The sequence below is a fragment of the Hylaeus anthracinus genome, unplaced genomic scaffold (genome assembly GCF_026225885.1).
Source record: "Hylaeus anthracinus isolate JK02 unplaced genomic scaffold, UHH_iyHylAnth1.0_haploid 12002, whole genome shotgun sequence".
Classification (NCBI taxonomy): domain Eukaryota; kingdom Metazoa; phylum Arthropoda; class Insecta; order Hymenoptera; family Colletidae; genus Hylaeus; species Hylaeus anthracinus.
In genome coordinates, this window is record NW_026534349.1 from 817125 (window position 1) to 834363 (window position 17239).

Here is a 17239-nt window from a genome sequence, read left to right on the forward strand (position 1 = left end):
TCACTCTCTCTCTCTCTCTCTCTCTCTCTCTCTCTCTCTCTCTCTCTCTCTCTCTCGACGTTTTTGGACATACTATTCCCAAATTGCGACAGTGCAAGGTCCTAGCGTGTCGATGACTTTGTTTTGCCAGACCATCATCGGCCAACTGTCTCTTTATATCTCTCTCCTTCTCTATGTTAGGCGAATCATAAATTTCGTGGCGCGTGCTGGGTCGCGCAACGGTCGCTGGACAGAGGAGCCTTTGTGCGACCGATTTATTTATCCGTCAACAATTACACACACCGCGACGGTGAACGGGAAATCGCGCGGAGAGAAGGTTCCCTGGGTTCGCGACCCGACGATCCGCTTACGATTATTCCACAACATTCGAGAAGAAGACCATCCTACTCGACCATAAGGTAAAGTGGAGATAGGTAGACCACTTTCTCTTCAAACACTATTACTCTCGACTTTAATGGAACGTTCATTACCGTTCTTCTCGCTATCATCTTTGCTGCGGTGAATTAGGAAGTGAATTATTAATATAGAGTTCGAAGGGATGGATTTGTGATTGTCGTACGAGTTCCTGAAAATAAATAATACATGTAAGTCTAAATAGGAATAATAGTGGGAATATAATAAGGTAAACAGAGTACAGATTTATTTAGTTGTAGTACTATTCAAATTAAAGAAAAATAATTACACTTCTACAAAATGTCTAACACATTACAAATACTGTAATTCTATTTCTCTACAATAGATTGTCATATGATCCTGCGATGAGCTCGAAAATCCTTTAAAAGTACCGCTATTCACATTCAAAGCGTACAAGTTTGCGAGTTGCCAACAACTGCTACTATTCTTGTCCAATACGAACGAAATTTTATTTGTTCCTTATATGCCTACGAAAAGATAAAGCTGGTCAATTTGCAGAAATATTAACCATAATTATCATTGCATTAATACATAAATCTAATCTTAAACTTATGGTCAGCGTCCCCGGCGATCTCCAAACAAAATCAGCTTTCACAATGATCTCAGAATCAAATCTATCTGTCAAATCATTGTGAAAACCAGTTTCGTCTTAGCTACCTGCACCCCGGCGTAGGTTCCAGCGAAACCTGCAATCAGATGTCGAAAGATCGGTTAACAAATGTTCAACGCGATTCTTGTCTATTTATACCAGTGGATAATAAATACACATGCTATCCAGAAGTTTTAAGCGTAAATATAAATGAGCCCTTCCTAAACCTTCGGCATCCCTACTTTTTACACGTTGGCTACCGGAATAGTACTCGTAAAAATGTAAACAATTTTATTTCTGTAAAATTGTATTTTTGTTTTCTCTCTGACACCTCATCTTCAGAATTAATTTTCCTAGATCCCCAAAAGCTCTGTGACTCATGTGCGAGTTACTTTCTCTACAATGGGAAACCACAGAACTTCTATCGTAATACTTATTTTTGCAATCTACCTAAAATTCACGAATCCTATGCAAATTTATCTTCTTTAGCGCCTCACTTCCACGATTAATTTTCTTAGATCCCAGTGAAACGCCCTGTCGCCCATGAATTGGTGTTGTAATCCTGATCTCTCCCAGCACTTCACTCGACACCTTGTACCCAAAGTATCAGCACTGCTTCAAAGTTCCCACTAAGTTTGTTTCGTTCGAAATAGTTGCAAATTTATTGCATCTCGAGTTTTACTTTTGCGTAACGCCATCCATTACGGATGCGTGATATACGATGTTGGTGGTGACTCACTGCACGTGTAATATTCGGCGAACATTCGAAAATAAACGAGCAGACGCGTGCCAGACGACGAAATTCTCGATACAGGGATGCGTGACCTGGTCCCTAGGCTTTCGTAACATCCTCGAGATCCGTCTGATCTCAAGAAGAGGCTGCCATGGCAAGCGTCCGTCGGGAAACGTTTCGTCCGTTGCGAAAGCTTCGAAGGTGGCCAAAACGAAGAGAATACAATTTGCAAAATGAAACATTGTCAAACATAATGTGGTACTCGACTGTCTGTACATAAATCATGCGCATTATATTTCTATGAAGCTTTATGCTCTGTATATTTCTATCCAAGCCTACCGTACAATGTCTAACATTTTAATTTTGCAATTTTTATACTAAATTTATAATCTGAATTGCCGAAAAACCTTTCTTCTAGTTTTGGCCACTCTTTCAGACTTCTGCCACATCGTGCGTTGAGCAGCTCCAACACCGTGGCGGATCACCGTGACCCGATGGAATGCATGGAACGATGATCGTCGTTATTTAAACGATCATCGATCCTCAATCGACGGATCGACCTGGGAGGTTTTCATCGTCTCCGCCGGAAGAACCTTACGAAGCTATTTGAAACGTTACAATCGATGCGCACAATGTATCCTAAAATTATTAGGATTATTTTTCAAGTAACGCATTACGATTATTATTAACCCTAACATGGAAACTATTCGAACCCATTAAGTTTTCCTGTCAAAAATAACTGTGGCCATAGCAGACCAAAGACCACCCTTATTTTTCCACGACGATACGCTGATGAGCGTCAGAGCCCGCGATACCGCGGCTCATTAATAACGAGGCCGTCGCGATCGAGCGGAGGAATCGCATGGATCCGAGTAGAGTCGAGTCTTTTCGCGAGTCCACGGTAAGTAACAACCACGGAACGTGAGGATCGGTCGACGTATACTATTTTGCACGTGCGCTATCGGTCCGGCCGATAACGCGCTGACGGTTACACGAAGCCCTGATAAAGATACGTCGCGACCCTGCGACCCCGTTGCGATTCCATGGAAGCAGTCAAGACTAAGAAGACGAGCCTTCGACGATCACGAGAGCGTCGACGATCGATGGAAAGTGCCTCGAAAAAGATGGAGCGATCACGAAGAATTCGCTGTGACCAGCGTCACTGTCTCTTCTATCCGCGAGTCGAGGACCAACGCAAATTAAAAAAGATATACGACGTTCGGTGATACGGTAACGACACGCGGAATGGATTCTCTCCGCTGATTACGCGTATCGAATCCTTCCGAGAATCGGGCCACTAGTTTTATCTAATTAACCGCGACACGCGGTGCTCCTCGTCCCAGCGATCGTAAAAATTAACGAGCCAAGATCAGCGTATCGTTAACGTTTGGCGACGACGAGCCTCGGTGAGTCAGGATCCTTTGGATGTCGCTTATCGTCAAACGGAAACTTTAATCGCGCCGCGGAGAAGTGGTACAAAAACTGAGTAGTGAAAAACAGACTTGTTTGGAATCTTTGATACGGCTGGCAGAGGATACGATCGCCTCGTGGAAGCTCTTTAATTGCAGGGAGTCGCGTTATCGACTGGTTTGACAGGGTTAGTAGCGTTGATATGCGTTTACCAACAGCCGATACCATAAAGAGTTACCTATGGTAGATAAGTAGAGTCGGTAACAGTTATCAACCTACGATAAGTTCACCATGCGAGGGTAAAATAAAGATCTACCTTGCCTACACGATTCTCGAATCGAGGTTCTTCTTTATCGACACGTCGATCTTCGAGACTCGAGACACGAGGCTGAAAATTATTGTAGCAGATTAGTATCGACGCTCTATAGAATCAAGTATACCACAATGTCAATTTCTCTATTTATTTCGATTTTCTCAGGAGAAAAGAAAGCATACCACAAGTGTCTCCAAGGAATCGATTTTGAATTTCCAGCGACGAAATAAGAGGATTCGAAGAAACCGGGCGGAGGCTAGCTCGCGACAGACAGGGCGTAGTAAGAGGAGGAAGAGGCGTAAAAGTCATTCAGACCAGCGTCGAGCCATTGATAGAGGCGACGAAGCGAGGTCAGCTATTTGTACGCGTGACAGACCCCTCCAGAGAATCTCTCGTGTGGACGTGGACGGAGCCGCACACTCGTGCAAACGTTTACGTACACGCTTCGCTGTGCTGCGTGTACGGATCTCGTTTTTAGAGCCTCGATACGCCGCGCTGTACGAATACCCGAGCAAAAAGACTCCAGGGATTATCTGGGTCTCGTTAGAGCTTACTCGTGATTCACGATATTATTTTTGTCTCCCTTTGTACCGGGATCGAACCGAGCTTTCGCTCAGTTGGCGAGTTTTTTAAGGGGACATGTTTCAGAAAGTTGATAGAAATTGGTCTTTCTTTTGTTTCTGAAAGATTGTTGTCACCTTGAGATTTCGTAGAAATTTCCCACTAATTCATTCCATCAAAAGAAATTGCCAACGATCCCAGTCGTCCTAGAATCTCCACAAAACGTCTAAAGTCCATCGGTTTCGGTCTTCCTGAGACCTACCTGGGGACCAGGGAAATTCTATTCAATGGAACGATCATCAAGAATGACACACGTTTGAACAGGTCGAAAAATATCGAACGGAACAACGGTTCGATTACGTAACATCGCGGAGAAACTCGCGTCGTGTCGCGCTTTTTTCTCTTTCCACGGATCGATCCCTCCTCTCTCGATCGTTGCGGATACGATCACGAGCAATCGAGCCGTGTAAGAAGGACGGATCTTTTCCATGCAAGACCGATCGCGAGGAACACCTTGACAAGGCTGCCACTCTTGGAATTCGCTTCTCTCCCCAGCCATACCGACAGAGTGAGTAATTGAGCGAGCGAGAAGCCACCACGTCGAGGAACAGAAGCGACGGAGACGCACAGGACGAGCAAAATATTACCGTGATGGTACCAGGAGGACGGTGGACGAGGGCGGGGGGCGAGGGGGAAGTCGCGAGGTTGCGCTGTGAATAACTACGCGCGTCGACCGAAAGAACCGTAAGAAGTTCGAAAAGTGTCACGGAACGGAACGGAACGGAACGAGTCGCGACTGGGTTCTTCTCTCCTTTTCCTCCTGGTTCGTGACCCGTCGCGAACTAGGCGAAAATAGGCCACCACCCAGCCAGACCTAACGATCAGGGTCTGTTCACCGCGATCTGGCAAAATTCGCGACACGTCCGCTTCCAGAAACAATGCTGCAGTGTTCATGTACGGATCGGATATCGATCAGAGTCTTGCACTTGGGAAGTAGTAACGATATCAGAAAGTGTCGAGTCTTTTCGATATTAAATCTAAACTGACCTCTGCATTGCAATAAAGTTCCACGTAAAAGCGTAAACTTGTGGAACACAAGTGTTTTAAACGTTAACTTTTGTATACAGTCCGACGTACACGCAGTTCACTCATCGACCGAACCCTTATAAGTGTCCGCAGTATCCGATGGGTTAAACGAAGTCAAGCAATTAGTGTCCAACCTCGCTTGTTCACCATTGCCTCGTGGTATTATATTTCCTATAAGTGACAATTCTAGTACAATAAAATCTAGATTACTTATCCTACGCGCTGCATAGTTTGCCAGCCAACATCACGATCACAGAGAACGCACGAAACGTGGCCACCGAAAGTCGCGGAAGGAAAAGAGTGAGCCGCAGCGTTGGCAGAGGTCGGTGAACTTTCTACGAACGGCTAGCTGGTTCGCATCGGCAGTTTTGCCACATCAACAGGAGCATATTGTCACGTAATGCTCGCAGAACCAGCCTTCCTTTCGCGTGGTCGTTGCTCCTGCTTTCGCGGATCCTTCATTCGGGGCCGCTTTCAAGTTCGCCGACCGATCCACGCTTTTGCGCTCGCCGGGCACGCGTAAAATCGCCACCCGATAACGTCGATCCTCCGACACGGACGCGCGAAAACTTTCGAATTCGAGGTCTCGATCGCAGGTGCGAGGAATCGCGTACCGGATGGTTAACACGTTTCGCGACGCTATCGAAACGCGTGAGCGATAGACGTCGATAAAAATGATTGAATGGATGACGTCCGAGGCGCGGACACGTGCAACCAAGCCTTGATTTAACACTCTCAACCCGACATTTTTCTGTTTATATTTTATTCGTTTCTCTTTTAGAAACTAAATTGTATTAAACTAGAGCTGACTTTATATCAAATGCTGTAGTTGAAGATTAGTATATGAATAGATTCCCATTTTTGTTTACGTGTGTAAGGGTTAAAGGGAACAATCGGGGAGAACCGGTGTTTGTTACACCAATCAATCCATCCTGTCCTCGTATTTTCTCACGTTACCAATCTAACAAAATGTAAGAACTAAACAAAACGAGTGATTCCATGCCCTGGAGCCCAATGGTGCAACACCGGCTAGCTGGTCGACGCGTTCACAGCCCTCGCGCGAGCACGTAACGCGTCATCCTTCTATTCTTGGACGGGCTAATTGTTCTAATTAAGAGGATCGCGGCTCTGGAATAACTCGTCGGGTTTATATTCGTCCGTCGTCGCGGTCCGACATTCGCGACGACGCAACAACGCCCCGCGGGGACATTTTTGCGCGTTTGCGTGTCCAAGGGGACGACCAACTGACCTCTGGCTAACGTTTCCACGCTGGTATCGTTGCCCCACCTTCAGGAACTCGCGCTTTGTATCCACCACGACCTCCTTTCGCGGGATCCACGGTGAAAAGCGCGGTGTCTACGCGTTTTAGGCCGGTACGAGCGATCTCGGCCGAAGAACTCTCGTGGAGTCCACGATCCGGTTGGCAACTGAAGAGGAACGCGGCGAGAGGAGACAAAGACGAAGACGAAGTTGAAGCACGCTCTGCCTATTGGGATCGGTGGGAAGCGGGACGAACGGAGGGGGGAAGAGAGTAGCCAAGCAGTGGGGCTTTGCGAAAAAGTAGGACCATCGAGGCTGGGGACCGGAGCCTGCGGAAACGCGACAGAGCGCTAGAAGTTTTTCGAATAGAGTAAAAAGGGGTGGCTCGATGGCTCGCCGCGATTGGCTAACACGGAGAATGGAATTATAATGTTAATGTATAGTCAACGCATCCGCGTATATCCGTGTCGTATCCACGACACTCTGATAGAGGATAACGAAACATGGCGAGCATTAGGAAGAGTGAGTCTTATTTGCAAGGGTGCGAAGTCGCAAAACTCAACTGCAACACGTAACGTAGCAGTCTTGCATTCGGTCGTTCTTTATATTCGTTTAGTTCTTGCTTACTTTGCCCTTCATCGTTCCCTGGCATTCCTATTAAGAGTCTGTTGGAGCTCACTGGCCCCCTTATATACTGCGAGAAACCAAGATGGAGAGAGCATTAGCCAAGTAGCCAGATCAGCGGTCCTAAAAACTAACTCGAAAGGCTAGATACTGTTCGGCAACGTGTACGTAACTTGCGTTAACCTTCGTCCATCGGACTGAATGAAGCTAAATCGCTGAAAATGGTCTCCGGTGCGATATCAGCCAAGGCGAGAAACCAACCTCGCTGGAGGGGGGTCCATGGGAAAGAAAGGGTGAAGAAGGGGACACACGCGCGATTTCGTGGTAGATTTCGTAGAGTTTCGCGGAACGCTCGCAGGGACGTCTTCATCGTGTAAGGAGGACCCGATACGGCCGACGAGCAACCGAACGAACCAACAGAAGAGGAAGAGAACGAAGACGAAGTAGACGAAGACGAAGAGGAGCGAGAAGTTTCCCGTGGAAGAGGGGGAGGGAGCCGAAGCAGAGGAGGAAGAGGACGACGACCACCTATACAAGGACCTACGCGGCCAGTGGGAATGGAATGCAGGTACGAGTCCAGTCTCCGACTTTACTCTTGCCTCCTCACCTCCTGACCAGCCTCCTCCACCTTCTCGTTCTCTTCTTCTTCTTCTTCTTCTTCTTCTTCTTCTTCTTCTTCTTCTTCGTCCTCCTCTTCTTTACCCTTCGGTATCTCCAGGGAGCCGACCCGTTGCTCACCGAATCACCATCGTGTTCCACCTATCGGCTTCACCAGCTACTACCACCGCCTCGCTCTCGTGTCTCTTCGACTACTATACCGCTACTACTAATAATACTATCACCACCAGCTATTGTCGGCGTCTTCGAGACCATCTTCGGGTTCCACCAGTGCGCTACCAATTTCCTAGCTGTCAATTCGACAGTTTCGATCCATAAAAAGTTCCTGCACTGCATAACAGACCCCTTGACAATTCCCAAGACTGTTTCACAGGGGACCAAAGATGCGACTGGAGGGCTCGATAAAAATTCTTTTTCTAAACGAGACGCGTGAAAACGAGGCGACGATGATTTCGAGATCGAATTTGGCGATTAGGGTCGATCACCCAGGGCACCGGTGACGGTAGAAAGGGTCCGCGCGAGTGGAATGCGGTCGACGCGCGGCCCTGCCGTGGGAGACAACCCGACAACCAGCGGCCTACTGTTAGCATCGACGCGTTGTTACGCTCGCGACTCGTTAATTTACAGCCTACGAACACCGACGCCGACTTCTGCAGCTTCTTTTCGCGCTGGAACATTGCGTTAATAGATCGACGCCCACGCTGAGGCGTTGCGAGCATCCTGGGTCAAATTTGATTCCGCCGAAAAGCGAATTAACCCTTTGCGTTGGGTTAGGATCGCTATTTTTTTCTATTTCTTATTGCACACTCCTGCAATGCAAATGGTGCATTGCATGAATGAGAATCTGTAGCCTACTTCCTCGTGATTCTATTTACACTATCATTCCGGTAACCACTCCTCGTTCGAAATATAAATACGCAATGACGTAGAGCTACGTCAGCGACAGCTACCTACAAATTTAAAGATGACGTGCATTTACATCAGCGGTAACCGGTTACGGATTTAAAATTGACGTAGGCATACGTCAGCGGCTGTGAATGAGTAATGAGATTGATCGCGTAAGTTCAACATCTCTTGAACTATATTTCTCCTGCATCCACTAATATGGGTGACAGATTCTCTGTTGGATGAATGATTTCAGAAATGCTTGCAAAACACTGCTTGTTTCAACGATGGGCTACAGCCACCCGTAGCATCCAAAGGGTTAAGTGTATAATACAAAAAGTATGCTAGTCGGGATGTTGAAACAGAGTATCTTCTTCGACAAAAGAAATCGGTACCGTCGGTGATAACAAGCTACATTCGACCAATTTCGCGAGTCAACGCAAAATTTCAACGACTGTAGACACCTGTTAAATGTATCCTTGTCTGTCGTCTCAAACCGAACTGTCTCGAAGCGAAGAATCTGTGCAAATACCTTGAATAAACGCTGTCGAGTGAGAGGGCAAAGTTATTCGAAGACGTCTCTTTTTCCCCGCGTCCCTTTTCCTTGCGCTTTACCCTACGGGAACGCATTCCGGCACGATCGCTGGTAGAAGGCTCGCGACGACGGTCTCGAGCCGTCAATCGGTCTCCTCGAGTGTCGTGGAAGTACGCCATGAGTATCATCGTGCGAACACCGCGTGGAATACCAAACGCGTACGTAGCCGTGGAATGCCAAGAAGCAGCGGGTCGGCTGCGGTTGGTACCATCGGTCGAGTCTCCTGTCGGATCGCAGCGTCTCATTATTATCCCGCGACTGATCGACCGCTCGTTGCGCTCCTCGAGTACACTTGTAAGACTACGGACCAACCAGATCAACGCTATCCGACCGAATACTCGGCAAACTTCCTACCACCGAGATTCCCCTGCCGCACTCGAAACACCTGAATTTATGCTGTGACCCTAAATAGTTTGGGTAGCCTTTGGACGGCGGAGATTGGACAGTGCAATTCCAACATTATATCGTGATGGTTTTGACCCGCACTGTTTTCGAAGAAAGTTCTACATTGAACAAAACGTTATCAAACGATATAGCGTCCTACAGAGAAATACTTGGCGAAGGGAAGCAGTCAATGAAGCTAACTGCATTGCTGCAATATTTTAAGAAAGTGCTAACCTCCAACAGTGGGCAGGCCCGTCATTTAACGTCACTCAACGGCAAGTAGCTCTACCATGCGATAGTCATCGACACGAAGCCAACATCTATGGTATTTATTATTTTTACTTGAGCACTGATTCTTTGAGTTTAGTGATATTGTTTTCTGTTCGTGACAAAATCAAGTAAAAATAATAGTAAACCCATCGTAGGGAATCTAAATCTACTTACTAAGACCTATCGAACCCGAGAATCTTTTCCTGCCCATCGAACTTGTTAAAAGCTCGACCAAAGCGTCCGTCCATCCTTCATCGTCGATTTTCAAGAGAATTCATCGATCAGTTACCATTTCTGCCATCGTCTTCGAGGCCAACTTAAGAAGTAGCGACGTATCCGTCGATCAAGGTAGCGAGCCGAGCAGTCACCGTTTCAAGGCTACGAATACCGACGTCGCCATTATAATATGATAATTCATCGATAATCCCGATGAATAATGGAGGACGGTTGGCGTCGTGTGCGTTATGTCATTGTCAATCTCGACGCGTTACGATTCACGAGAGAGAGAGGGCTCTCCGCTTCATAATGGATTAGCTCCGATTCATGTTCAGCGCGCGGCGTTTCCTCGTTTCGTTTTCGCGCGCGACTTATCGGTGTCACCTTGAATCGCAAATCGTCCACGGCCGCTTTTCCATTCGCAGCTCCGTGGGGAAACGAAAAAACAAATCCCGACGTTTGCTTTTATTTGCGACGGATTCACCGCGCGATCCAGAATTCCGCGGTTTTGCGAGTCAATGTCGATCGAACTCGAGCCTCGGAGATCTCGTTTCTTGTCGATGTTTCTTAGCGTCTCGTTGGAAGTCGAGACATTTGCAGAGAATCCACGTGATGACTGTCCGAATGGAACGGAATCGGGGGATGGAAAAACGTATTTGAGATACGAGGAGAGAACTGCTCGAGAGAGAAATCCTCGTAGAGCGGAGCCAGGCGTTCCGAGTTCGCGACTGACGGTACTCGCGAAGATCGATCATCGATGCTCGCGATCGTTAAGCACGGGTCACTGCATTCGGGTCGAAGGAACTTCCAGAAGAATCGGAGCGATCCCAGGGGTTCTCAGACAAGGGGACTGATCACTTGGTGCTCGATGTTTTTATTATTTTTAGCGATTTAATGGAAGCTACTTGATCTAAAGTTACGAAATGTGTAACCATATACAATAGTTATTACACTAAAAGTTCTTTTTAAATGATATTTCAAGCCTTACTGACAAATTAAGCAACACTTTCTGGTAAATGAACGATCATTTTTCTCCTGTAAAACTGAGACTTACTTTAGGAAGTATCACAGAAAAAAGCTACCATTTTTATCAGCCTGTTCGACGGAGAAAGCGTTTCGGGGCGAGGCTGGCGATCGATTCCAGACACGCTAGCAAAATCCGATGAAAACATGGAAAAATCGCGAAGAAGCACGTGGTGGCCATATCTAGATCCGAGAATAAAACGGAAAGCGAGACCTTGGCACGGATTTGCCGAGCAGTAATAGCATCAGCAGCTACCGTTCCGTTTTTACGAGACGACCGCCGATCGTCTGGCGCTCCCCGAGCAATAATAAAGCGGTACGCTCCTCGTCCTCGCTCTGATGTACTATCATCGATCGACAATATGCTCCGTTTGATACGCGATTGCAGGTAACTCGAATCCAGGATTTCAACTTGAAGCCAATTCTTATTTTTCCATCGATATTGAAAGCGTTCGAGTGCTCGGTATACAGAGCTGTCCGGAAAGGCTATCCAGCGAGTGGCAATATTAGAGGCCCACACAAATTTAAATATTTCTTTAAGATTTATTCAAACGACCTCGTACAAAAATTCTTTATGAATGTAAAGAAACATCGATCAAAGGAATACTTGAAGATGTACGCTCTAGAGTAGAATACCTCCTTGACAACACACTAAAAATGTTTGAAATTGAAGGAGATAGAAACCTAATTATTAAAAAAAAGAATGCAACACCTAGCAAATTTGCGCAACTTATTCCCAACGCCTAATAGATTCAGAAACCTCGACTTTCAAATAGACACCTATCCCACCGTCAAAATCTAATAAAAAAAGAAAAATATAAATTTCATGTCGATTCAGTGCATTCTGGCTAACAACACACGCGTGCACGTAGAGCCGTTCGTGGGCTCTCAGCGTGGGACCAAAGCGACTCAAAAAGTCGCACGGGCGCGCAAGCAGCGGCTCTCAGACAACGAGCGCAGCCTCAATGCGCTCGAGGAGCGAGCGAGCGAGCGAGCAAAAGCGCGGCGGACGAAGACGCAACGGCTTCCACGAAATGCTGAATGCACCTTTCAACCGTGTGCTCGCGCGTGAGCGTGCGTCGACCGTTTGAAAGAATTTGCCTCTCCGTCGTCTATCTTCGATTCATCGAACTCGTGCGCCGACCCGGGCAAAACCGGCTTCGCAAACTTTCGATTCTCTTTCCAGGCCACTCCGAGGCACTCGTCGTTTCATCGCCGCGGAAACACGTCGTCGCATATCGCGCGCGCGACCCGTGCGCGAATCGAGGCGTCTTCCTCGTCCTCGTTGGTCGGATATCGGGGAAAGGTCGACGCGCGGTCTCGCTAGACGAGTTTCGCTTGCTCCTCGTCACAATAGACGGTTTCGTTTCGTCGTTACACCGGTGCGCGATCCGCTATAACGAGACCAGCAGCTGGAGTCGGGCCCCCTTTCCTCCAGGCGAGAGGAAAAAAGGCACGGGAGCCGAAGAAAGGAGGAAAACAAAACGGAAGGGAGAAAGAAAAGACGGAAGCGCACGAGGGAGGGAGACGGGGAAACAGAGAAACGAAGAAGAGACCAGGAGGACGCCGTGAGGGATTTCGGGAGTTTCCAAGCTCGCGTTCGCGTTCCCTCTCTCTCTCTCTCTCTCTTTCTCTGTCCCGTCTAATCGCGTCGAAGAAAGGAGGACCGTGGGCACCCTCCGAGAAAAGGGGGCCCGGGATGGGCACGTGTCTCGAGCAGGACATCTGCCTCTGAAAAGGACCCACTGTTACGTCCCCATTATATCGTTTACCTTAGCAGCGAACCGCATCCCTTCCTTCTACGCTCTTCGCCTTCCTTCCCCTTCCTTCTGAACACCGTCTAAGACGAGCAGCTGCCCTTTTCCCTTGTAAACCGGACCACGCACCTGCCCTTTGAGTTAAGAGGGTGACCGTTAAGCAGCCTCGTCGTAATCGCGACGCTTCGCACGTGGGGATACCCGTCGAAAATGCGACGTGTCTTCGCGATGTTTCGTGAATTTTAAGGGGGCTTTCTATTTTGACGAGTGAACAATAATCGAATTTTTCGTTTTTTTAAATTTAAGAATATGTGCACCTTTGAGAATACGCAATTTAAATTTTGTTAAAAAATTCGTAGGGGGTGGAGCAGCGTGTAACCTTTATAATGAGGGTTGCTCGTGGTTGACAAGATTCGCTGCTCTAGAATTTTTGTATTTTTGTATTTTTTAATTTAATTTAATAAAATATTTCTCCGTGCAGAAAGAAAGCGATTACACTTATTTTGGAAATTTGTTTGCAGGTAGTCCAATTTTCAAGAAACTCGAATGAAAACATTCATCTACAACGAGTACACCATTTTTCCACTTAATGGACTCGCTACAAACTCTACGCTGTTGCTTCCGTTGGCATATTCGTGTCGATGAACAACGGGAATATTTACATTTCGCCGTCGATCGTACTGTCTGTTTCGTCTGATGTTAGGCTGTTGCTGTCAGTCGGGCTATCACGATTGCTTCGTGTTTAACAACCGCTAAAACGTGCATACATTGTTAGCGTTAAGTGACTGTCGATGCTGGATAAGTTGAGACGGTATCGTTCGTTGAACTTTTATTCGTGGAATCATCCGGAGAAAGTACTATAGCAATCTTTAAACTCGATTTTCTTGGAAACTAAGCTTCTTCCTAGAAAATTTTATTTTTTAATACTTGTCCTTTACTTTTAACACTTGGAATCGTCTTTTCACCCCATTGTCGGTTATCCCACGATTTACAACACACCCTGTCTGTACACGTCCTGCATACTCATATTAAGTTGTCCCTCTCGTCTTCTTTTTTATCCGATCAGACATCCACACGGAAGAATAAAACATAAGTTATGCTCTTGTCGAAAAGTCAACGCGCGCATTTCGAGACAAACGAGACGGTCCCCGCACCGGAAGCAGAGTCGCGGATGATCGATGCGCGCCCGCATCTCGGCGGACTAAAACTGCACGCGGGGCGCGTGACCGTTTTAAATCCAGCACGCGTGCACGACCGTCTCGGAAAACGGCGAATCGGTCACCGCGAGCGAGGGGTCCGTTCGCCTCGGGGATGGTCAGCGCGGATCGTAGGTGACGGAATGTAACGAGCGTCGCGGCGCTTCTATTTCTGCGCGGCGGACGTCGACCCGCAGACGGCTCCCAGACTACACGCTAATAACCGCGCGAGAGGACCTCGGAGTGAAAAACGAACGAGCGCCGAGACCCGACGTCCCGATCGGTAAACATTATTAGCGATGGCGATGACAACGAATCGATACACTTCTTCGGTAACCAGAAATAACATTCAAAAAATTTGAAATAAAAATATCATTAACCTTTCGAGGGACGATTTTGTTTTGCTTTAATCGGAATACGTACAAGCAATCTACGTCTACAATTTGATTCTGACATACAAATATGTTGTCTCACTTTGATATTTTATTTCTTTTTCAATCTAGAACGTACTTTTGATCGTAAATTACGGAAATTTTTTATACAAAAATTTTGATCGATAGCTAATCACGTCGGTCCTATTGCTATTAAACACGTGCCCAGATCTTTCCGTCGTCCAAGGCTCGCGAGAACTGGGTCGTTCGGTCTCGTCTGACTACGATCCTACGATGCACCGGTCAAATTGATGCAGAGCGATACAAAAATATACCCGGGGGCGAGCTTGGACGCGGTCAGGACAGAGTTTCGAGAAGGCATACCATATCTTGCTTCTCCTGGCACGCGTCTGCTCGACCAGAAGCGCCTTGTCGCGGCTTGCCAACGCGAAATCTAGGCGTACAGGGTGAAGCATACTCTGTATTGTGCGACACAATATTGTACAATAAAATATGGAATAAAATTCGAGCATCGTATAACGCGTATCGTGTTTATAAACATTGACCTGAGACTTCTTCTAATAATTTAGTGGCTAAGCGGTCAGTTTTCGTTCATCTATCTAGCGATCCTCTTCTACGATCAGGTAGAAGATCTACGATCTCCATTCTCTACAGAACACCCTAACAAACCTCTCCCCTACCACCCCCAAAAAAAACTCAATAATTTCTCAAAAGTATCCTCGAGTATTTCCCGTGGAAGCATCGAGCAGGACCCCTCCCATTCAATTTCCACAGTGTGCTTTGCCTCGTGCACAAAATCCCGGTGTCGCTCGGCGTCTCACCCTCCCCGTTCACTTCAAACCGAAACGTCTCACCCGTGCAAGCTCTCGAGGTTGTCTTGCAGCCACCCAGGGAAACTGCGGCGACCGTGACGTCGGGGTCGATCGATCTGCAACAAAAAGAAAATGCAATCGTAGTGGCGTACGTTTATGGTGCACCCGCGATCAAAGCGTTCAGGTAAAAATTGATTCGATGGAGGGGGTTAGAGAAGGAGAGAGGGGGAGGGTGAGAGAGAGGCTCGTCGGTAGCGTCGACTAAAGGGGAAGCTTTAAAAAGGGCGGCACTGTCTCGCCGTCATTGGGATTCTAACCGAGCTCGTCCGCTTTTAAATGAACGACCCCTCTCGGGGCAACGAAATCGCCTGCGTGTACGCGCGCCTATGCATACGCGCGTGCATTATGCGAACGTACGAACGGACGAATACCTTCTAGGTACGAAAGGAAGCGAACTTCCTTCCTACGTTCGATGTCACGCGCGCCGCCGTTTATATAATCCATCCTGTGACGTCACGTTGTTTAATCCATTCATTACCGAGCCAGCTCTCTTTCTCCGTCATCGGTGCCGCTCACGCATGTGTCGCTATCTCTTTTCAATGCGCGTATGGCAACGGTTGAAACGGGCGCACTGAGAGAAACAGATATTCTAGAAACAAATCGAATACTGTCACTAACGTGAGAGTATTTAATTGACGATTTTGTTAAAGGGGCACGACACTGTACGACCGTCGTGGCCTCTCCAGGCTTCGTTGCGTCGTGTTATTGCATATCTGCATCGTTTGAATATTTTCTAATGGGACAGGAAAATGACACTTATCGCGTAGCGTGCTCGAATGTATGTATGTTATCGATGGATAAACTATTGACGGAGACGCGCAGACTATAATTTTGCTTGACAATGAATAAGGTGGAAATTATTCGATTAAAATTATTTAGTTCGTTAGAATATGAACTATATTTATATATATATATATTCATTTGGTAATGCTAAACAGCGTGCAAATTGCAATTTTTTATATGAATGTTTACAGTCTCTTCGTTTTCGATATTAGTAGCTTTCGTGAAAATGAAACAAGATGATTCAAGAGCCTTGCGAAATTATCTGTAATCGAAAACTGTCATTTGAGATACTTAATTTCAATCGAGAAAGAGGGTGGATGTGTATGCTGTAGCGATGAGTGGGCGGACACGCATCGCAGCGGATTCCGATAGAGGTCTCTTCGCTATCCGCGTAGCTGAAGTCACTAGATATATAAAGTACGGTCTCCGATTAAGCCAATACAAAGATACTTTCTATATTTCGCTTAGGAATGGCGTATCAACCTTGAGAGCTAGTATTTACGACAGCATTCAACCGAGCGCGCTACAATTGGTAGACACTGAACGCACAATTTAACATATATTAAATATGAGTCAGAAAATTGCTATTCTAATAATCTTAATGTGAATTAATCATGCATGCCAATTGTACACCTTCTATATCAATTTTTATTCGTTCTTGAAAAATGATTTATGTCTACATGTGTTAACATACCATACCGCTACACTCGTAACAGTAATATTACAACCGAAGTTTCGTTATAATTTTAATTAACAGGAATTACCTTATTCTTACACGAACCCCTATTCATTAAAATTGCATTAAACAAATTTGGCATACAGAAATTTGATATTGCAGTAACACAGGAAACGATTATCACCACCCATAAGAGAATCGTCCGATAAATAGTAGACGTCGCGAGCGTGCAAATGAAAAAGAAAAAATGAAAAAAAACAAAACAAAACAAAAAAATAAGAAAAATCCAAGGCGAGGCGAAGAAAGGAAATTAGCATCGACGCGCGTCGGTTTCTCGAGTTTCGCAAGATTAAGCGAGTGTCCTGGAAGGGCCGGAAACGCTCGATAGGAACACGAGGCCAGCGCATGGGGATTTAAAGAGACTCGTCGCTGGAAAGGACGAGAAAGCATAAACTCTGTCGAGCGAGGAATAACGTGCCGACATTCGCCTCCGCGATAGAAAAATAAAAAAATGGTGTGTCGACGGAACAACGATTGGTTCCCTGTGCCGCGATATCGTCGCGCGTTCGAACAGGACAAAAC

The 17239-nt window shown here is 46.6% G+C and overlaps 1 protein-coding gene across 5 annotated transcripts in view; it reads right to left on the reverse strand.

Annotated features, from left to right (window-relative positions):
• Positions 1–651: 651 nt before the first annotated feature.
• LOC128892254 (zinc transporter ZIP11) overlaps positions 652–17239 on the reverse strand; it is a 65778-nt gene continuing 49190 nt past the window's right edge. Inside the window, exons 6-7 of one of the 5 annotated variants that reach the window (XM_054152533.1) lie at positions 15181–15254; positions 652–1100 (exon numbers count right to left, since the gene is read on the reverse strand). In XM_054152533.1, coding sequence (XP_054008508.1) covers positions 1036–1100; positions 15181–15254 — 139 coding nt within the window. In that variant the 3' untranslated portion in view covers positions 652–1035. Of the gene's footprint in view, positions 1101–11174; positions 15255–17239 lie in introns of those variants that run through there. The other 4 variants (XM_054152537.1, XM_054152535.1, XM_054152532.1 and 1 more) reach the window with 4 other exon arrangements.